At 37.9% G+C, this 23,084-nt stretch overlaps 1 protein-coding gene across 4 annotated transcripts in view; it reads left to right on the top strand.

Annotated features, from left to right (window-relative positions):
- The first annotated feature begins 2,034 nt into the window (after positions 1-2,034).
- The window catches only part of LOC114265735 (endonuclease III homolog 1, chloroplastic), a 44,181-nt gene continuing 23,131 nt past the window's right edge, over positions 2,035-23,084 (top strand). For 2 of the 4 annotated variants that reach the window (XM_082878384.1, XM_028206555.2), the window contains exons 1-5: positions 2,053-2,273; positions 2,387-2,508; positions 5,656-5,719; positions 12,057-12,125; positions 21,599-21,717. In XM_082878384.1, coding sequence (XP_082734510.1) covers positions 2,132-2,273; positions 2,387-2,508; positions 5,656-5,719; positions 12,057-12,125; positions 21,599-21,717 — 516 coding nt within the window. In that variant the 5' untranslated portion in view covers positions 2,053-2,131. Of the gene's footprint in view, positions 2,274-2,386; positions 2,509-5,655; positions 5,720-12,053; positions 12,126-21,598; positions 21,718-23,084 lie in introns of all 4 variants that reach the window. The other 2 variants (XM_082878382.1, XM_082878383.1) reach the window with 2 other exon arrangements.

The raw sequence follows: 23,084 nt of genomic DNA, 5'->3' as shown, positions 1-23,084 counted from the left end.
TGTTGCTGAATTCACCACATTAGCTTGTAAACCTAGCAATGTGCTCAACAGTTGACTGGTTTCTATTTCCATAAAAGAGGGCAACGTTTGGTATCCTAAATCCCCTTGGGTATTCATGTAACCTATCTATCTATTCTAGGTAAGGCTTTTTATAAACATGAGTCTGGACTCCCCGGGCCATAGGTCCACAAATCTCTCTAATAATGTCAGCAATTTGGTCCCTAAGAACCATATTTTGTGCTGGTTAGGCCATTATTGGAGAAGCAAACATAGGGTTTAGAGAAACTCCATGTGCTTGAGGCCTTCTTGGTGCATGTAATGGCATATTTGGGACTGGCTATCCCTGCTGTGCTGGTTGATGTTGAGGGCATGGCTGCCTTCTTAGGGCAGGCATTTGCACTACAAAAGATGTTGCGAAGGGTTGCACTACAAAAGATGCTGCGAAGGGAACTACAGGAAGATGAACAAGTGTTATTTCTCTTCCAATCACAGCAATTCCTTCTAACTCCCCAGGTGTGAATTCGAACATAGGATTGGTGAATACTCGTGTGCCAGACATGGGTTCAAACATAGGATTTGAAAACACTCACATGCCATTCCCTTGTGCCAGCCTAGACCCATCAATATGTATGGTTTCGCCGATAGGCATTGGTGCATTTTGACTTGTTAGTAGTCTAGGAGGAGCTTCATACCATGATTGAGGCACAGGTGATGATCTTTGATGGTTTTGATTGCTAGTTCGACCACTAATCTGTCCATTATTTTGCATAGGTTGTTTATCTTGAGCCAATCTATGCTGAAGAGGGTTCATGTTTTCTTTAACTTGCCATGTGACAGGTAGTTGACGAGAATTCATTCTATCCAAAAAGGATGTTGCTCATCTTTCTATTGTATACATTAATTGTTGTCCCAAAGCATTGACTAACCCTCTCCATAGATTCATTGGTTCGGTAGAAGGGACAGTTGATGGTCTAGTTTCTTGGCTCCGTCTAATAGTCTAGACATATGTTGTGTGCTTGAAGTGCTGGTCTCTTCGAACATTTGTGGAGGATTTGCTGAGGCAGGCACATCCGTGGGATGTGATACTACATTATCCCCTGGGTTTTGTATGTCTAAATCTCCTTCTACACCTTTTTCAAGGCACTTATTTTCTTTTTGTCTCATACGTCTAGCCATTATAAAGGTCCTATTAGGTGTGCCAAAATATATATTGGCTTTTTTGGCTTTTGTAGGTTAGAATTATAATTCGAGTGTGCCAATAAGGATCAATAAGTCTTTACAAAGATTAATAAATGCTAACTAATTAGTCAAATGATCGCTTCGAAGTTCTTTCAACGTCAATGAAGAGGACTTTACTGGTGGCTTAGTTTTTAGGAGAAAATTAAGAAGACTAGATAAAATAAAAGAAAGAGGGATCAACAGTTGTAGAAATCACTCTTGCATTGAGTAAACAGAAGTTTACAATTATACTTTCACACTTTCACAACTTCGAAAGGAATTTCAGTAACAGAATAACTCAGAATTACTCCTAGGAATTTGAAGTGCAGTATAGGAATGTAAAGACTGGAATTTAAAGGACTGAAAAATATAAAGTAAATAAATTGGTTTCTAGATCTCGTTCTGCGTCTTACATTATTAGCATTCTCCTCTATTTATAGGCTCTGAAGATAACAGTCGAAGTGGCTGATAACCGTCGAAGTAAGTGATAACTGTCGAATTGATCTCCATGATCACTAAGTGTTGTTTTGAACGGTTAGCTTCTACTATTCCACTCTCGTGGTTGGACTTACCTCATAAATTTGAATTTAAACTGTAAGCAACCGTTTTGGCCATGTTACTTTTGGACATCTTGACTATTTCCATGTCTCGCGGATCCATTGCCATTGCTACAAATTAACACGCAAGTCTGATGATGATTGGAGACTTTTACTGATTTTCCAATTTACCCTTTATAATTCACGTGTTAAGTTGCGATAATTCTGTACAAAATATATAACCAACAAAAATACAAAAATAAAAAGTGTAATTTACCCATTTAATTAAGTGGGCAATTGTGTGAAAATAGAATTTCCTTTAATTTGGGTGGTTTTGCTGACAACCAAGCGAGGTGTCTCTCTCTTTCAAAAGCCAAATGACACTCTCTTTCGTCGGAAGTAGATCGCTTTTCCCATCGCCTTGGGCGCGAATCATCTCCAACAAGATGCCCAGACACAAACTTCTCTCCAAAGCCCTTTCCTCAAAACGAGAAACCACATCTTCAGAGCCCAACCCAGGTCAGAAAAATCACATATAAATTTTGTTTTTCTGTTTCCATCACTGCTGTTTTGACTCCGATAATAACCGTCCTTCACATTCCCCCCCCCCCCCCCTCTCTCTCTCCCCCCAGGTTCTGAATGTTCCAGTGGCGTTTCTGTGCCAGAGCTTCACGTTTTTGTTAGGAAAAAGAGAGTTAAAAAGGCAGTGGAAGTATCGGAAAATAAGCTTAAAGCAGAACCTCTTGACCAGGATGTGAGGACAATGTGTTTTCGTTTATTTTGTTTAATTTCCAGTATCAATGTTTATTTATTATTTTTGATTCGCTAGTTGTTGGATTTTAGGTTTAGTTATTTATTTATTTAATTTTTTGTAAAAATTGCAAAAAAATGAAAGGAACAAACAAATATTGCAATTTAGTGCGGGTGTCCTTCAAAATTGTAATACAAATGAAAGTTTGTTTTGTTTTTTTGGGTTGCAAAAGTATGGTATCATTAGTTACAAAACCAAAGTACCCTTCCTCCTTTCTTCCACTCCCTCCCCGCTATCCCCAGCCTCTCCCACGCCACACTCCCGTCACCGCAGTGCCCCCTCTCCTACGCGTCTGCTTCCCTTTCACTCCGCCACCACTGACACCCCTCCACCCTAACCAATCGCTGGTGCCCGCTATCCTCCCCTCCCCTCCCCTCCACTGCCCTACCCAGATCTCAAAAACCCCTGAAATCAAAGCCCCAGAGAGAGAGAGAGAGAGAGAGAGAGAGAGTGGAGGCGACCTGGAGGCGGTTGTTGGTGGTGTGAATGTGGTGGTGGTGATCGTGGTTGGAGGTGGCACTTGTTGGGATTCCACGGGGGCATAGGGTGCATCAAAGGTGGCAGAGGGGTGGGGGTTGCGATGGTTGAAGGATGTTGGATATGATGGTGGCGGTGAAGAGAGAAAGTGGTGCTGGTTGGGTTTGACATCGGTGGCGGAATATGGGGGGTTTTGGGGTTACAATGATGGCAATGGAGAGGAGGAGAGGTGAGACAGAGGGAGGTGGGTGTGGAGGTGAGCTGACAGGGGCCGATGAGGTTGGTTGAATGGGTGGAATTTGGATCCTCTTGAGTGATTTTTTGTAGAGTGATTTTTTAAATGATTGAGATTTAATTGTACAAAAGTTAAAGGTACAATAGTACAAAAGTTGAGGGTACAATAGTACTGATAATCAATTTAAAAAAAATCTCAGCCATTTAAAAAATCACTCCATGAAAAATCACTCTAGAGGATCCAGACTCGAATGGGTGTTGATGATTAGGGTTTTCAAAGATGGGGACGAGAAGAAAGGAAAAGGAGAGAGAAAGGAAGGAGGAAAAAAAGGTGGAAGGATGAATTAGTAATTTGACAAAGATTCCCACCTAGCAAGGGTTGCAAATAAACTGAGGCTCGTCTCGGTTCGGCTCGTTAAATGAGCCGAGTTCAAGGTCAAATATTAGGCTCGCTCGGTAAACGAGTCGAGCTTGAGCTCGAATAAGCTCAGCTCGTATATGTTTATTTAAATTATATAATAAATATATTATTTATATATTAAATAATATTAATAATATTTTTATTTAAATAATATTAAAAAAAATCTTATCGAGCCGAGCTGAGCTTGAACCTAGTTACTTATCGAGCTGAGCTCGAGCTCAATAAACGAGTTCGATAAGCAAACGAGCTAAGCTGGAGCTCAGCTTAGCCCGGCTCAGCTTGTTTGCAGCCCTACACCTAACTACAATTATTTTTTAACTTTCCATTTCTTCTTTTATTTCTATTTTTTATTTCATCAAATTATAATTGTTTTGACTTCTTACCATTTATATGCAATTTCCCCCCTTTTTTTCTTCCTTATTAGTACTATGATACAATTAGGGTTGTGTTTTGGATTTAATTAGAGATTTGTAAAAGAAAAAGAAAATGAAAGGGAAATGTGATAAATTTTTTGTTTATATTTCATTTACTTTTACTTTTCATATGCAAATCTCTCCTCAAATCCTTATATTGGAACACAACCTTAATGAGTAAATTTATTTTCTATCTTATACTTCAATTATAATGACTGGCATTTTTTTAATGATAAATTGCATTTTCACCCCTCGAAAGTATGGATCTCTTTTAGTATGATCCTTAAAACAAAATATTGTACCGCTCTATCTTTAAATTATTTGACTTTTTCCACTTTGGTCCAATTACCAGCTACCTTAGAGTTAAAGGGCAAATTTGGTATTAACTTTTTTTAAAAAAAAAAAGTTGTCTCACATGTGCCTAAACCCATGATTTAGACCCATAATCAGTAACAACAGCAATACATTGTCCATTAATTACCGAGAGTCCGTTTAGACTCATGACCCACATATGCCTAAGAACTTTGGGGCTTACGCAGAATACATTGTCCATTAATTACCGAGAGTTCATTCAGAGCAAGTGCATAAGTTATATGAAAACAAAACAAGCATACGTCTAATTTATTTATCTTTGACATATACAAGTCCAACATCCAAAAGAAAAATATTCTTTTTTTTTTGTGGACAATATTGTCAGAGTAACATGCTACTGTCAAATAGAGTAACATGTGTACTGTTTATATCAATTTTGATAGTAATATATATATATATATATATTTAAAAATTTCATAATCAACATTGATCTTATTTGATAGATCTTGATGAGAGAATTCTAAAAATACTAATTTCATTAAAAACCGACATCTAGATCAAAAGTTATATTATTTTAAAGTTTAATATTTTGATAATAGTGGTATGTGTTGGATTTTTCAAGGAAATTTTTTTGTACTTGTCCTTAATGCATTAAAACTTTATTATGAGGGGTCTTTGACCAAATCCCCCTTAAAATTTTCAACACTTTCAGAAACAAAAGAAGTTTTTTCTTTTGTTTTCAAAACGAGTTTTCACTCACTTCTCCCTCTCCTTGCCGCACCACCTCGGGCCATCACCCACCATCGGCTACTACCTTCTTTGTTGGTCTCTGGCGACCAGCTCTAGTGCCCATATCCAGCCACCCTCCACTGCAGGCCACCACGTCTTGCAACTCATCAAGCAGGTTTTCTTGATTAGTGTTTTCAAATATTTGTGTGCACCAAACAAGTTTTGTGGTTCAGATTTTTGCAAGAAAAAAAGATTCTTTCTTGTTTATGTAAACAGCAAACAGGAAACTGATTACGTTACCAAACGCTACCTTAGCCTTTCATATATTTTTTTGAGATTCAACAAATGCTGCCATGCTGGTGGCTTGAGCTGTTTCTAGTTACAAGATTTTGAACTTCATTCAACTTCTATGAATTTCAAAACTTAAATTCAATGAACTATAGAGAGAGTGAGTTGGCAGAGATCAGGATTTTTTTTGCAGCTTAATCAGTTTTCTCAATGCAGCTTTGTGGCATGCCTGACATTGAAGACTTTGCATATGGAAAGACCAACAGATTTTCTCAGTTAAGTAAGTCCTTTTTATTTTTTATTTTTATAACTACACTATCACTTAGAAAATATGAGGAAGAAGGAATATATTTCTGTTATATTCAAAACTTCTTATTTTACAAGACCAAATGACACTCCTTATATAGGAGATATTACAAACATTATTATAACCCATTATATGCCACTTACATATTATATATTACCACTATCTACCACTATCATATTATATACATGCCACTATCTACCACCAACACCACTATCATATTCTATACATGCCATATTCTATACATGCCACTATCTACCACCAACACCACTATCATATTCTATACATGCCACTATCTATCACCAACACCACTATCATATGCCACTATCTTATTATCTGCATTAACACAAATTTCCAGCACTCCCCCTCAAGCTGGTTTGAAGATATCTTCCATAGCCAGCTTGCTAGTCAGCTTATCAAATTGCTTCTTGTGTAGTCCCTTCGTTAGCACATCAGCTAATTGTTCACCTGTTGGAAGGTAGGTCATACAGATTATGCCAGCATTGATTTTCTCCTTGATGAAATGTTTATCAACTTCTATATGTTTTGTGCGATCATGTAGAACTGGATTATGAGCTATAGATATAGCTGCTTTGTTGTCACAATAGACCTTCATAGGTGTCGGGTGAGAAAGCTTTAATTCTTCAAGAATTCTTTTAATCCACATTACTTCACAGATTCCATGGGCAACAGCTCTGAACTCTGCTTCTGCACTACTTCTAGTTACCACATTCTGTTTTTTACTCCGCCATGTAACGAGGTTCCCACCTACAAAGGAGCAGTATCCGGATGTTGATCTCCTGTCTGTAACACTTCCTGCCCAGTCTGCATCTGTGTATACTTCAACTTGAAGATGTCCATGTTTCTTGAACAGTAAGCCTCTCCCTGAAGTTCCTTTCAAATATCTTAAGATCTTATAAACGGCCTCAAAGTGCTCTGCCCCTGGTGAGTGCATGAACTGACTTACCATGCTGACTGCAAAGGCAATATCAGGCTGCGTATGAGACAAGTAAATCAATTTCCCGACAAGTCGCTGATATTGTTCCCTCTCTTTGACTTCTTCAGCCTTAGCAGCTTGTAACTTCAAGTTAGGCTCGATCGGAGTCTCCACCATCTTACAACCAAGCATACCTGTTTCTCCAAGGAGATCAAGAACATATTTTCTCTGATTAACGAATATACCTTCCTTGGATCTTGCAAATTCCATTCCGAGGAAATACTTGAGGGCTCCCAGATCCTTAATGTGAAATTCTTTTGCGAGTTTCTCTTTGAGGGCTGCTAACTCTGCTTCATCATTACCAGTTAAAATGATGTCATCAACATAAACAATCAAAATTGCAATTTTACTGTTTTTTGAATGTTTATAAAATATTGTGTGATCTGCTTGACTCTGTGAGAAGCCACAACTGATAACTGCCTTCCCAAAGCGTTCAAACCATGCTCTTGGTGATTGTTTGAGTCCGTATAATGACTTGTTCAATCTGCATACTCTGTCGCTTCCAAGTCTCTGCTCAAATCCCGGCGGTAGGCTCATGAACACCTCCTCTTCAAGATCACCATTGAGAAATGCATTTTTAATGTCAAGTTGATGTAGAGGCCAATCTGAATTTACTGCAAGAGATAACAGTACTCTGATGGAATTTATTTTAGCAACAGGAGCAAACGTCTCCTGATAGTCGATCCCATAAGTTTGAGTGAAGCCTTTAGCCACCAGTCTCGCCTTGTATCTCTCAACGCTTCCATCTGCGTTACATTTTATCGTAAACACCCATTTACACCCAACTGTTTTCTTGTCTTTGGGTAGATCAACTATCTCCCAAGTACCACTTCTCCTTAAAGCATTCATCTCGTCCATGACTGCTAATTTCCAATTCGGATCATCCAATGCTTTCTGTAAATTCCTTGGAACAAACAAGTGTGAAATCCTAGATGTGAAAGCTCTATGGTTTTAAGAAAGTCTTTGATAGGAGAGGTAATTTGCAATAGGATGTTTAATGCAATTTCGGACACCTTTCCTAATTGCTATAGGAACATCAAGGTCGGAAATAGAAGGAATAGGATTACCTAAAATTTCGATGCCAGAACTCGGGTAAATCAGAAAACAACCTCGTGTCAGGAAAAAAAGTTTTGAGACAATCGAAAGGCGTTTTGTATGTTAACACCTTTGTAGGCATCCTGTTTATCAAATAAGAGGCTGTTAAAATTGTTTCACCCCATAAATATTTAGGAACATGCATGTAAAACATTATAGCACGTGCTACTTCAAGTAGATGTTTATTTTTTCGTTCTGCAATGCCATTTTGTTGAGGGGTATCCCGACATGTAGATTGATGAAAATTCCCTTTTTTTCCAAAAACTCACCCAACTGCTCATTGAAATATTCTGTTCCATTATCAGAATGTAAAATACCAATTTTGGTTTGAAATTGATTTTCAATCATATTGTAAAAATTTGTGAATAAATTTTTCACGTCAGATTTTTTATTCATCAAATAAATCCAACATAAGCGGGTATGGTCATCAATAAATGTAACAAACCATCTTTTACCAGAAAGAGTAGTGATTTTAGAAGGGCCCCAAACATCACTATGAATCAAATAAAAAGGTTTGGAAGCCTGGTAAGGTTTTGACAAATAAGTAGAGCGATGAAATTTTGCAAAAATGCAACTTTCACAATGAAAAGAAGAACAATCAATCCCTTTAAATAATTCTGGAAATAAATGTTTCAGATAAAGAAAACTAGGATGTCCTAGCCTATAGTGCCATAGCATTATTTTTTATCGAACAGAGATTGAACTAGTACTATTAAAGCTCTGAGCTTTTTTATTACTAACAGGTACTTCATCAAAGTAGTAAAGACCTTCAAGCATCCTAGCACGCCCAATCATCATCCCCGAGTTCTGGTCCTGAAATTCACAATGGGATTCAAAAAATGTAACACGACAATTAGAATCCTTAGATAGTTTACTGACAGACAAAAGGTTACAGGCTAAGTTGGGGACGTGAAGAACAGCATTGAGATTAATTTTCTCAGTTAGTTTAATAAATCCTTTTCCTGCAATAGGTGAAAAACTACCATCGGCTATTCTGATTTTGTCATGACCGGAACAAGGGAAATAGGTACTAAATAAATGGGAAAAACTAGTCATGTGATCGGAGGCACCGGAATCTATGATCCACGGAGAGAAGTTTAGGCAAGAGAAGGCTTTAGGATTTTTACCTGTTTGTGCCAACAAAACACTAGGAGTACCGGATGAGGAGTTGGATTTTATCAGCTTTAAGAGTTGATCAATCTGCTCTTTGTTGAAGGGACCTGAATCGGCTTCATTAGCGGTAGGAAAGCCACAATTATTCTCTCCTTGTTTGCTGCTTTTCTAGTTGACAGGTTTGCCATGGATCTTCCAACACGTTTCACGTGTATGGCGAGGCTTGTTGCAAAAATCACACCAGACCCGTGGCTTATCATCAAACCTGCGCTGGTAATTTGCAGCCTTGTTGGCGGCAGCATCGCTAATTAAAGCAGAAATTTCAATTGATTCACCAGTACCTTTTTTCTTAAGCATGACGCTCCTTCGGCTCTCTTCCCTTCTGACTTCGGCAAATACTTCGCCAATGGATGGGAGAGGAGGTCTGCCAATAATTCTTCCTCGCACTTCATCGAACTCAATGTTGAGGCCGGCAAGAAACTTGTAAATACGGCTGTCTTCCACAGTTTTCTTGTGGTGGTTGCAGTCGTCAACCGATTTCCATTCGTATGTGTTGAAGATGTCAAGATCCTGCCACAACCTTTTCAACGAATTGAAATATTTGGTGACGTAATCATCTCCTTGACGAATCTCTCCCAACTTCAAAGTTAATTCGAAAACTTGAGATTGATTTCCTAGGTCAGAATACATCTGACTAACATTATCCCACAATTCTTGTGCAGTAGGATAGCACATGTAATTAGAGCTTATATCCTCCTCCATGGAATTGACCAACCATGTCATAACCATGGAGTTTTCAGCGTCCCAACTGTCGAACAACGGATCATTAACAGCAGGAGCCTTCTTGTCACCAGTGATGTAACCGATCTTTCCTTGCCCACGGATATACATCCGGACAGATTGTGACCAACGGAGAAAATTATCACCATTTAGGCGGATGGTGGTGATTTGGACAGAGTGAGAGTTCGATGTTTTCAACGGAATGGCAGCGGCAGGGGTTGAAGTGGTTTCGGACGTGACTTCCGACATGGCTATGACGGTTTTAGGACTGCTGTGTTTTTTGTAGCTCTGATACCAACTTAGAAAATATGAGGAAGAAGAACTCCGAAAATATGAGGAAGAAGGAATATATTTCTGTTATATTCAAAACTTCTTATTTTACAAGACCAAATGACACTCCTTATATAGGAGATATTACAAACATCATTATAACCCATTATATGCCACTTACATATTATATATTACCACTATCTACTACTATCATATTATATACATGCCACTATCTACCACCAACACCACTATCATATTCTATACATGCCACTATCTACCACCAACACCACTATCATATTCTATACATGCCACTATCTACCACCAACACCACTATCATATGTCACTATTTTATTATATGCATTAACACAAATTTCCAGCACTATCTTAATTAGATTGATGTTGAAATTTTACTGCCCAAAGTGATGTTTTTATAAATGGCATGTGTCCCAAAGAAGATGCTGACAGTGGTAAAAAGGATAATGCAGTTGACCCCAACTAGTTAGTTCTAACAAACATTTGTGTCTGATTAGTTCACTGTTCTAATATGTTATTTCTCATATACAACAGCACAGTGTTTGTTGAGGATATAAATTATAAAGTTTCTGGTCTCCAAACCGCTTAAGCTTTCTGATAAGTTGGTAGTTCACAATTCAACATGGTATTCAGTGCAAGCAATAGATCATACATTCAAACCTCTCCGCCTGACCAATAATTATAATACTTAGCCTGCTTATGAAGGAAAGTTTGACCACATGTATGGGGGCATGTTCAGGATGTTAATAATAAAGTTACTGCTCTCTCTTTTATCTTAAGCTCTTAGATGAGTTGGTAGTTAACAATTTAATAGAGTTGATGTGCTTATTTGAACCACCTGCTTGATGATCCAAAATGGAAGAGTTATTGGGTGCTTTTGTGTCTTTGAGAAGGTTGAAACATGATGCCTTGTATTGTCATTTTGTGAGTTTGTGGAAAAGGGACTGATGATAATATGAAATTCACAGTTCTTTTTATTTTCTAACAGATTGAATTTGTTTTTTAGAATGCTTAAAAGTATAAATAGTTTCCTGAAAGTTGATTGTGCCCGCAAATTTTTTTTTTTTCAATTTTTTTTTTTGTAAAACCTTTTTAAGAAAAGCACCATGAAACATTTCCCCTGGATCAGTTTTCAGTTTCTCCATTTTGGGAAAGTGGATGGTTCTGTAGACTGTCAAGTAAGCAATCAGTAAATTTTTTTTTTTTTCCCCAGAAGTCTGTAAGGATTTTTTTTTTTGGATGATTTTATATGCTAAAATTATTAGGTTCCTTGGTCAGAGGGATGAGTACGAAGAAGGAAAGGAAGGGAAGGAAAGCGAGGAAAAGGAGAGAGTTTTCACCAGTTATTGGGAAGGAATTGGGAAGGGAAAGGAATTGGGGAGGGCACACTATTTTCTCCACTCCCTAGAAGCTGGTTAAGAAAGGAATCTTTCCCAATCAAGAAGAATGGGCAGCGCTTTTAAAGGAATTCAACTAGAGGTTTTTGAACAGTATCGTAAAGAATGTTTGAAGGGGAAAGGGAGGCTGCAGACCCTGCCCCCCTACGAAATGGAGCCCATTGAAGAGGATAAGTGAATACTATACGTCAAACAATAGAGAGCAGTGATCCAAAATCATGCATCAATAATGAGAGAGTATGAGAAAAGAGGTGGTTATATCGACCTCTTCAACTGTAGGCAGAACAAATTTGTTTTCACGATATCATCTTCTTCTCTCTCTCTCTCTCTCTCTTTTTCTTTTTTTTTTCCTTTTTTTTTTTATTAATAAAATTTTTAAATTTCCATATCAAGTGATGCTTTTGGACTGGTATTGTCCGTGCATTAAAGCATTGATATCTCTCTCTACCTGTTTCTGTCTCTATAGAAAGTGTGGATGTGTGTCTCTCTCTTACTCCCTCTATCTATGCGTGCACACATTGACTATATTTTTGTGTATATTTTCGTTTCAATTATGTAACTTTGCTCTTTCTTCCTCTACTCTTGATCTGAATTCTATTCATTTTCCTCTTGCAAATTTGCTCAGCAGGAACGTCAATAACTGCGGCAGATGTGCCTTCAATGGAAAGCAAAGTTGCGCCTGAAATTAGGTCAAAAGGTATGTGAAGCAGCAATGGTGTTTTCAAATTATTATATTGCATTAGGAACAGTATGATAGATGACATAGGCAAGCTCATCCATGTTCTTTATATTGGCACACGTTGTTAGGTTTTAGAAATTGATGACTTAATTCCATCAGATGGGATCATTTTCTTACTTTTTGAAACAATCAAGATGTCTTCAGTGAAGTAAAAATAGCTAGCTTTAGGGGTTGAGTTCTGCCCGAGAACGTGTAACATGGTATCAGAGTTGGAGTACCAAGGATGGGTAGGGTGCATGTCCTTGGCCTGCATCCAGCACATGAGGGGGGTGTAAAGAGATGCAATGCCCCAATTTCTAAGGAATCTGAATTCATTTGAGAAAATAGTTTCCATGGATTTAAAAGCAAATATCTATAAATAACTTTGCAAAACAACAATATACAACTGAAACATGGAAATAGAGAACATGATTAACAATAGAGAACCTCTGTTAATATATCCATTCAATACCATGGGTTACCAGTGTCACATGCATCCTATATTCAAATTCACTATATGACATGAATATTGAGCATGCGAAACATTACATCCAAATATAAAATATCTAAATTCCAAAAGAAATACCCTAAGGGCTTACATATACTAAGGGCTTTCCCTATCAATAACAAAAGGGGATTCATCTCAATACATAACAAGCCCTACTATTTACAAATATACAAAAATAAATGAGCTTCCTGCTCCGAAGATCCTCATCATCTTGGCAAAGGCAATCCATCAATACTTGCAAAATGGTTTTCCACGAAGGGATGAGCACTAGGCCCAGTAAAAATGATCTTAACTAGATAAATGAGCATTTGAATATGCATATGATCATGAATGCAATGCCCTTTCCATTTCATGGCAAAATAATTTCTCGAAATATGAGATTTTTCCAAAACAACTTTCCAATTTCCTCAACTTCCATAAAATAAGAACGTTTATTCAATTCGAACACGCGGTAAATCCCTAAGTATCTACCAGTAGTCTATCAAAGAATTACTAAAACCACCCTCACTTTACAGGTTACTAGCCGGAAGGAAATTGGTACCTACTCTGTGTAAGTTTCCGGTCTGTCACCAAGGACGTTAAGCCAACTTAATTCAATATTTCAAATCGTTTCATACACTATTTGGATTTACCTACCATTATTCAACACATTCCAATAATCTCTAATCATTTCGTAAACATGACAAAAATCATAATTTGGCCAATGCACAATGCTCGATGATAAAATGAGATGCTCAATGCATAATTTTCCAAATGGTTTAAATTCTTTAAGTCATCAGCCAATTTCTACAACAACAATGCAATCTTCGACAGATTGCCACGAACTATTATCTTTAATTGTATCTCAATATATCATAATCTCATTGATACTTTCAATTCATCAAAGGTGGTACCAATTTAATATTTCATCAACTTCCAAATTTCTAGGGTTTTAGAAAATTTAGGGCTTTTGCCTTTTTGAAATAGATTTAACAAATTCATGCACGATACTTGTTTATTGAAAGGGAATTTTTGAAAGAGTAAGATTATACATAAAAATCCTAATTTTTAATACAAAAATTATACAAAAATCTCTACGTTTTCACAATTTCGTAACTAATCAAAATACCACAAATACTACTCAAATCAAATTTATAGAGGTAATCGAATCCTTACTTCAAAGTGGATGAGAAGAGCGGAGAAGCTCTAAAATCTCGAAATGTTCCAAATGAAAATCGGGCTTGGTGAAGTCGAACTCGATGTGCTCTACAACTTTAATAAACAAGTTTTGCAAAAAACTCCCTATAGATAGATGATATCAAGGCTTGAATGTGTGGTTTGGGAGACGAAACATGTAGAGAAAGAGAAGAAAATATAGAGAGAATGAGGGAAAAAAGTGAGGAGAGAGGAAGCGCTCAGATTTTGAATAAAATAGCCCAAAATTCGAGGCTAGGACGTGCACTGCCGCACGTGCAGAACTGCCTACCGCAAGTGTACCAGTCCTAGGCCGCACATGCGGTTTCCCACAGGGACGAACCAAGAAGCCTTCCCTTCACCACACGTGCAGGATTGCACGTGCGGGGCTCTACCCAGAAATCCCATTTTTCCTGCACCATTCCGCATGTGTGGGACCTCCCCGCCGCACGTGCTGCCACACTCAGTGAAGCCTGACTTCTCTCAAGGTGTTTCTACACTCTAATTCTCTGTCCTTACGCTCGAAACTCTAAAATTTAGCCCAGCAAACGTCAAGGAAAACTTAACACAGTTCCAATCACAACCACCAAAACACGACTCGTCACATGAAGGGTTCAAAATTGTCTTTAACGCCAAACACATGGGTTCAAGTCGGGTCAAAGACACGGACACTACAAGAGAAGTCCCACATCATCTGGATACTAAAGTGATGTGAAGTATAAAAGCGTGAGGGTACTATCACCTCAATAGCTAGCTTTTGAGATTAAGTTCTACCCAAGGCCATGTAACATCTTACGGTCACAAATTGTAAGATGAGCCAAAGCTGACCCTTTCACATTAATTTACCATCCATTATCTGATTGTTGGTTGGTTGAAGACAAGAATATTGGCATTCAGTTTTTTTGACTGACTGTTAAGCCTTGAGTGGAATGCGGCATATGTTTCAGTATATTCTAGTAATCGGAAAAAATAGATAAATGTGAGATTTCCCTTGTGAAAGATGCATTTTTTTATAGAAAACTAATTTGCATCAATTCAGTGTCAAATAGTTTGGTAGGGAAGCCAAAAATATTATAATTTAACATGAAAAATGCATTTAAAGAACAGTTTAATGCAACATTTAAACAGATTCTACTGAAACAAGGAGTGGTAATTCCCCCTCCCAAGTTGTATAGTGAAGATGCTAGGGAAATGATTACAAGATTCAGAACCTTGTATTGGTGACTGGCCTTGAGGGCACATGGATTGGTCCATACCGGTGTCTGGGTGCCTGATTCTGGTATTGAATGATATCTATTAGAACTTAGAAGTATAGAAGAACTTCAGGGATACACCCATAATATATATATATATATATATATTGAATACATCATTTAAGACGTGCATTGCCTCAAAGTTTGAGAAAAACTTAGGGAATAATTAGACAATCATCCCTTTTTATTGATAATAGGTAACTTACAATGGAAGCCTTGGAGGCACAAATAAAGAAATAACAGAATAAGAAAATAACAGCTAATAGAATAAACAATACATAATAACCAAAGATGTTCTTCTAACAAGATATTATTCTGACACTCCCCCTCAAGCTGGTGTGAAGATGTCTCTCATGCCCAGCTTGCCAAGCACATCATGAAATGGTTTGCTTTCAATTCCCTCGGTGAGAATGTCTGCAAGTTGTTCAACTAACTTCACAAAAGGAGTACATATAATGCCACTAGTGAGTTTCTTCTTAATAAAGTGGCGATCAATCTCCACATATTTCATTTGGTCATGCTAAACTGGGTTGTGAGCTATGTTAATAGCAATCTTAATATCACAGTAAAGTCGCATGGAATCAGTATGACTAATCTCTAGATCATTTAGCAGCAACTTGATCCATAAGAGTTCACATACACTTTGTGCCATGGCTCTAAACTCGGCCTTTGCACTAGACCAGGTGATTACATTCTGTTTCTTGCTCCTCCAAGTAACCAAATTATCTCCAAAAACAAAGATACAATAACCAGATGTGGACCTTCTATCAGTTACTGATCCTGCCTAATCTGCGTCTGTATAAGCTTCCACCCGAAGATGATCATGTTTGGAAAAACAGAGACCCTTTCCTAGAGAAGATTTCAAGTACCTAAGGATGCGCGTTATTGTAGCCAAGCGTGTCTCATGAGAAGCATGCATGAATTGGCTAACTACACTAATTGCCATGGCAATGTTAGGACGAGAATGAGATAAGTAAATGAACTTACCCACTAGTCTCTGATAACTGCCCTTGTCAACAGTAGCTCCCCCACTATCATCACTAAGCTTCTGGTTTGGCTCCAGTGGTGTATCACAAGTTTTACTCCCAAGCATTCCAGTTTCTTTCAATAGGTCAAGAACATATTTCCTCTAACAGATGAAAATTCCATCCTTGGACCGAGCAACCTCAATACCTAGGAAATATTTCAGATTTCTCAAGTGTTTTATTTCAAACTCGCTTGCCAAATATTTCTTTAATTGGGGTATTTCCTCACTATCATCTCCTATAAGCACTATGTCATCCACATAAACAATCAGTTGTAGTCTTACCATGTGAGGAATGCTTCACAAACAAAGTGTGATCAGCCTGACTCTATTTGAAGCCATATTGGAGCATAGCCTGAGTGAATCTCTCAAATCAAGTCTTTGGAGACTATTTGAGACCATATAATGACTTCTGAAGCCTGCATACTTTACCCTTTGTCTGATGGTCCTCAAAGCCATGAGGGATGTGCATACACACTTCTTCTTCTAGATCACCATTTAAGAAAGCATTTTTTACATCAAACTGGTAAAGTAGCCAATCTAGATTAGCTGCAAGAAAGAGAGTACTCTGACTGAATTTATCATAGTCACTGGTGCAAAGGTCTCTTCATAGTCTACTCCATAAGTCTAAGTAAAGCCCTTTGCCACTAGTCGAGCCTTGTAATGCTTAATTGAACCATCCGCTTTATGGTTTACAGTATACATCCATTTGCATCCCACAGGTCTTTTGCCCTTAGGTAACTCAGTTAATTCCCAAATGCCACTCTTACGAAGTGCTTTAATTTCTTCTATCATGGCATGTTCCCACTCAGGGGTAGTAAGAACATCCTGAAAATGATTAGGTATATTAATAGAAGAAACTTTGGACACAAAGGCTTTATAAGAAGGAGACAAATTAGAGTAGAACACAAAATTAGAAATGAGATGTTTAGTACAAGACCTCACACCCTTTCGTTGGGCAATAGGAATATCAAGATCAGTATATTCAGGAGGAATAAGGGTTTCAGAGTTACCTGGACTCTTATAAGAAGAAGAAAATAGCAGTAGATGATTAGAAGTGGTCTATTGTATTCAAGTAAATTTTTGTTTGTCTTTGTCTTTGACATAGACTTTTCCCTCCTTCAATTCATTAGATTCTATATTTTTGCCACTAGTAGGTAGTTCACCTTCTGTGTTCTCAATCACAAGGCTCCCCCTGAAGGGAGGACTGGGACCTTGAGGAGGATTGTGACAAGAAATAAGACTATAACTCAAAGAATGTTATATCCATAGAGACAAACCACTTATGAGATAGATGATGGTAACACTTATAACCCTTTTGAGTGGGAGAATAACCCAGAAAGACACACTTTAGAGAGCGGGGATCAAATTTACCATGAGAAGCATGATTGTGGACAAAATAGACACACCCAAAGACTTTGGGGGGAATAGAGAACACAGACTTAGAACCTGAGAAAACCTGGAGAGGAGATTTTTTTTTGCAATACTTGGGTTGGGAGACGGTTGATGACGTAGGCAACAGTGAGAATTGCGTGCCCCCAGTAAGACCGAGGCACATGCATAGAAAAAGACATGAAATGAGCTATATCAAGAAGACGATTCTTACGTTCCGCAACCCCATTTTGTTGCGGAGTGTTAGTGCAAGAAGTCTGATGAATAATGCCATGGGTGGAAAAATAACTTGCTAGACCAGAATCAATATACTCATCCCCCATTATGAGAACGCAATATTTTGACAATCACCCTAAATTGAGTACATATCATTTTATGGAAATTATGAAACACAGAAAAGACTTCACTTTTGTCTTTCACAAGATACACCTAAGTAGTACGAGAAAAATCATCGATAAAAGTAAAAAACCATCTATGACTTTTTAAAGACACAACCCGAGATGGATCCCAAACATCAGAGTGAATTAAGGAAAAAAGTACTAAACTTTTATTAAAATTGAGAACAAAAGAAGCTCTGTGTTGTTTTCCAAGTTGATGAGGCTCACAATGAAACTCAGAGACATTATTGTTTGTAAAAATAGAAAGAAATAAATGCTTAAGTAATAGAAATGATGGGTGCCTAAGACGCTGATGCCACAGCCTTAGGTCTTCCTTGGTGGTAGGAAACTTGATGGAATGAAGTGCCACCTTTTCCCCTAATCCAGGATATAGAGACCATGTTCTACTCTACCACTGCCAATCGTCTTCCTCATGATAAGGTCCTGAAACAGACAATGATCAAGATAGAAAGTCACCCTACAATTCAGGTCATGAGTAAGATGACTCAATGATAAAAGATTAACAAAGAAATTGGAAACATGCAAAACAGAGGATAATGGTAGAGGAGTGGCATGGATTAAGCCTTTCCCAGAAACAAAAGAAACAGTATCATTAGCGATCCTAACTTTGTCCTGACCTAAAGAAGGCTTACATTCCGAGAACAAATCAGAAGACCTGAACATATGATCCGAGGCACTGGAATTAATAATCTAAGGTAAATACTTATGAGATAGAAAAGCACTTGGAGAAGCGGCTAAGTTATCTGAGTAGGCAAAAGACGAGGGATGTACCGGATGGAGTAGTAGAAGAGCAACGATCCAATAAGTGGCACAAAGCATCCTCTAACTCAGAAGAAGACAATTCAGATATATCACCAATAGGAGGAGCAACTGAAGAGGCGTCGAGAGTATCCACTGCACTGGTATGATGTGCACGTGGATTAAACCCGCGTCCTTGAGACCTTCCAGAGCGACCCCTACGACTACTAGAATGGTCATCACAACCACCAGAAGGAAGCCCACAAAGCTTCCAACAAGTCTCACAGGTATGTCTCGGTCAGCAGCAATAATCACAGAATAGTGTATCCTTCTCTGAAGGACTAGGGGAAGCATGAGGCAGACCAGTACTATCCCTAGGAGGAGCAGAAAGTAAGGCTGAGTGCTCTGTAGAGGTAGGTGGCAGCATAGTAGAACGACGGCTCTCTTCGTTCTATACATAAGCAAAGGCCTCCTGAAGGGAGAGAAGAACATCCATACCAAAGACACGACTCCAAACAGGATCAAACTTTAAGTTGAGATTTTCCAAAAATTTGAAGACCCGTTCCTGTTCAATAAACTTCCGGTATTGAATCAATTTGTGCAAACAGGCTTATAATCTTGTAGATGATCAGGACGTTTCCAGCCATTGTTAAGAAAAGTGAAGTATTGAAGGACAGTCATCTCCCCCTGTATTGAGCGCTCAATAGAACGACGCAACTCAAAAGTTTGTGAGAAATTCTCCTTCTGGGAATAGATAGTAGCCACATCCCAAATATCTTGGGTGGTATCCATAGACAATTAGCCTTCTCTGTACCATGGAATGAATGAGCCATCCCATAATTAAAGAATTAGTAATCTCCCATTGGTCATAACCATGATCAGTGATTCCTGGTGCCTTAACCCTCCCGTCAAGATAACCCTTCTTCCCTCTACTCTTTAAGAAAAGTGTCAGAAATTGTGACCAAGCAAGATAGTTCTGACCATTAAACAAAGAGGTGGTGACTGTTAGGCTAGGGTTTAGGTTTTCAGATGTAGTAGTCATAATGGGACTCTCCCCTCTAGGTTGCTGAGAAGTAGTGGTGGATTCACTAGTAAGGTTAGCCATTTATACGCTACAAACCGAATAACAACCTGCACTAATCACAAATACTGGAAGAGGGAATAAAATCAACTGCACCAAGCTATATCAATTACAAACCATGATAGGAGCATACCAATCAGTCAAAGCTGGGTAATGGGGCTATATAATGACCTAAAAAATAAATAAACTAAATGGAAAATGAATCTCCAATCAAAACAAGGGCTAAGCTATTCTCAAATATGGCAAAACCTTGCTAGATTTGAGGAACAGTGGTGAGATGAACCAATCAAAACATTCAGTGGGTCAAGGAAGGCTCAGAGTGGCTGTCGGCTGAAGCTGAAATAGGCTGGGAGCTTTCGGCTGGGGCTGAAACAGGCCAAGGAGCTTTCGGCTGGAGCCGAACAAGAAACAGGGACTGTCAGCTGGTCCTGGGTGCTCACCAGTGACTATCGCAGGCCCTGGACAGAGCAGAGAGGGTCAAAAACACAGTGGGCAGCAGTTAGGTGGTGATGGGTGAAGGTGGAGAATGAGATGGTAACCCTAAGGCTCTGATACCATGTTTGTTTGAGAGAGAAAATAGGTAACTTACAATGGAAGCCTTGGAGGCACAAATACGGAAATAACAGAATAAGGAAACAACAGCTAATACAATAATCAATACACAATAACCAAAGATATTATTCTAGCAAGATATTATTCTAACAAGTTAAGCATAGCTTCTGCAATATTCTTCAATAATATTACGTAGCAGTTTAATAATAGAGATCTGATACAATCCAAGCATACATATGTGTTACTGAGAGATGGAAACTAATCATTGTGCTCTTCAAATTTGAAATTATATGATTTATTGAAAAAAAAAAAATATGAAAAAACATGATGAGAAACCAAAATATTTGAAATATTTATTTATTTTTAAATGCTATGAAAATTACAAGAGTTTTTTTGACTGTGAAAGCGTTTTTTCAATAAGTTAAATCAACAGTTGCACTATTTATGTTTATTGAAACCTAAAGACACTTAAAAAAAAAAAAAAAAAAAAAAAAATCACCTTAACTCTTTGAGAAATGCAACCCATAGCGCCAAAGCTAGAATTCTTCAAAACAATGAGTATGCCTTCAAATTTATTATTATGATACCAAATGTTGATAGAAGAGGCTACAAGTGGCATTCAGTCATCCCTAGCTGTATTTAGAGAAGCAAAAGATGAGAAAAATGGTCAAAGTTTGTTGAGAATCTTGAGATGATTTCTGTCAACAGCTTTGGTTTGCAAGATTTGTCGTGATCTGAGACATATCATGATCTGGCACCTGTATACTCAAGCTCTAGATTTATCAACTAGCATGTATCTGTTGTTTTACCCTTTCTGTTATGGCATTGTATCCATGCTTTTCAGCTCTTGTTCCGCTAGATGTATTCTATTGGGATCGACTGTGCAGTAAAAGTGTCTGATTTGGATCTCATATTTTGAAATCTTTCCTTGTGTGACATACTTATATTGAGATGATATGCCTTTTTCTACTTCTTAGCATGTGGAGGAGCATAGGAATAAACAATATTAGGTGAACTGCTAGAAGCTATGCTGATTAATTATAGTTATTATGACTTACCTTCCAGACAAAATTTAATTTGGATGGTCATAATCATCTAAATGGGGTGATTTTCTGTGGGGACTTCTACAGTTGCTATGATTGTTTGATGGGTTTAAGCTGTCCCCCTGAACCTCATTGCTGCTGTGGTCTGGCGAATGAATTTGTCTTTAGTCCGGTTTTGACAGTATTGTTTCCTGTGGAAGTGGAGGCATGTTTCTTCTTTAGTATTTTCACGGCTGGCTAGTTTCTTATATGAGACTCAGAAAAAGTCCTGAACATCTCATTTGATACAGCTGAACCACCTGCCAATTGGGAAAAGGTCCTTGAAGGGATTCACAAAATGAGATCTTCTAAAGATGCACCAGTAGACACTATGGGATGTGAGAAAGCTGGCAGTTCTCTTCCTCCCAAGGTAATATCCTCCTCAGTCTGATGATCTGTAGATTTAGATAAATTGAGCAGATATATGAGTTCATTGAGTTTTCATTCATATTACCATTATTTCTGGAATAGATAAGAAATGAGCTTTAACAAGAACAAATTGGTTCTGTATTATTTTTTTCCCCCTTAAGTTCAGTAAACTATCATTTTCGATGTGCTACAGCACAACAAGGAGTTCTTTGAAGCAAGGCTGAGGCCATGACCACAGACATGGATGCGGACACAATGTCAAGACCCCATCCTGCCTCAAACAGGATAGTCTAGTGAGCGGCCAGTAGTCATTTACTACCAAAGGCCTAACCTACAAAACAAGTTGGGACTCTTATGATAATTGGGGCAAATTTTTCATTTTCAATTGCGGAAGCCATTAATTTATTTAATTGAGTCCATTTGAAACATCCATTTAGAGCAGTGCATAAGTATATGAAATGAAAATATACATTCCTCTTGGATTGTTATCTTGCATTATTACAAGGTCCAAACAACAAAAAGTAAGACACATCACTTAGGACAAAACCTTATAAAACCAACAAAATATACAAGATTGACTTCGAAGCAAACTTCTCTTCATAATCGTGCTTTTCATCACCTACATATACATATATAAAGGAGAGGGGTGAGCCATAGCCCAATGAATAGTAAAGTAGTAAATGAATGAACATCAACGAGCTTTATAAAAACACAGTACAAGAATCATAGCTTGAGCATAGCTTAATAAGAGCATGATATTTTAAGACTTGGCTTTCAAACATGATACATAGAGATCAACATTCCAAGGACCTTGAAAGTGTATAACCAGCCCAGGTATCGGTTAGACGATCCACCCGAAGGTGGCAAGGAGCTCGGCCATCATGGTGTTATTGGCATGAGTCCCCCAATAACTAGGACATCTTCTAAGGAAATCATCTTCATACATCATACAAGAGTATAAGATATTCATTCATGATAAAACATTAATATAGCTTTCATAAACATAGCATAGGTTTTGCATTTGAATCATATCAAACATAACTTACTATGCTACTACTCACAAATGGTCTTGAACAAAGGGTTACTTCCTCCAAAGTGCTTGACCTACAAAAGTACAATACAAGCATTCAATGAAATATGGTCTAAAGCGATGCAACATTACTCTTTTCGGTTCTAATTCTAATGTTCTATCTCATGTTTATATTATTTCTCTTAACTACACACTTTTAGGTCCATTTTCAAGTCTTATTCAAGTTTATTTTATGTACCAATTAAGCGAAATGAGGCCCGGCAAGCCAAAAAGATGAAAAAGGAGAAAACTAAGCAAATGCTCTACTGACCGCACGTGCGGATTCAAGCAGTCCTTCC

This window comes from Camellia sinensis, chromosome 7 (assembly GCF_055761805.1).
Source record: "Camellia sinensis isolate YWXY chromosome 7, ASM5576180v1, whole genome shotgun sequence".
Lineage (NCBI taxonomy): Eukaryota > Viridiplantae > Streptophyta > Magnoliopsida > Ericales > Theaceae > Camellia > Camellia sinensis.
Note: the sequence above shows the minus strand (reverse complement) of the source record. Positions and strands in the feature narration are given on the sequence as shown.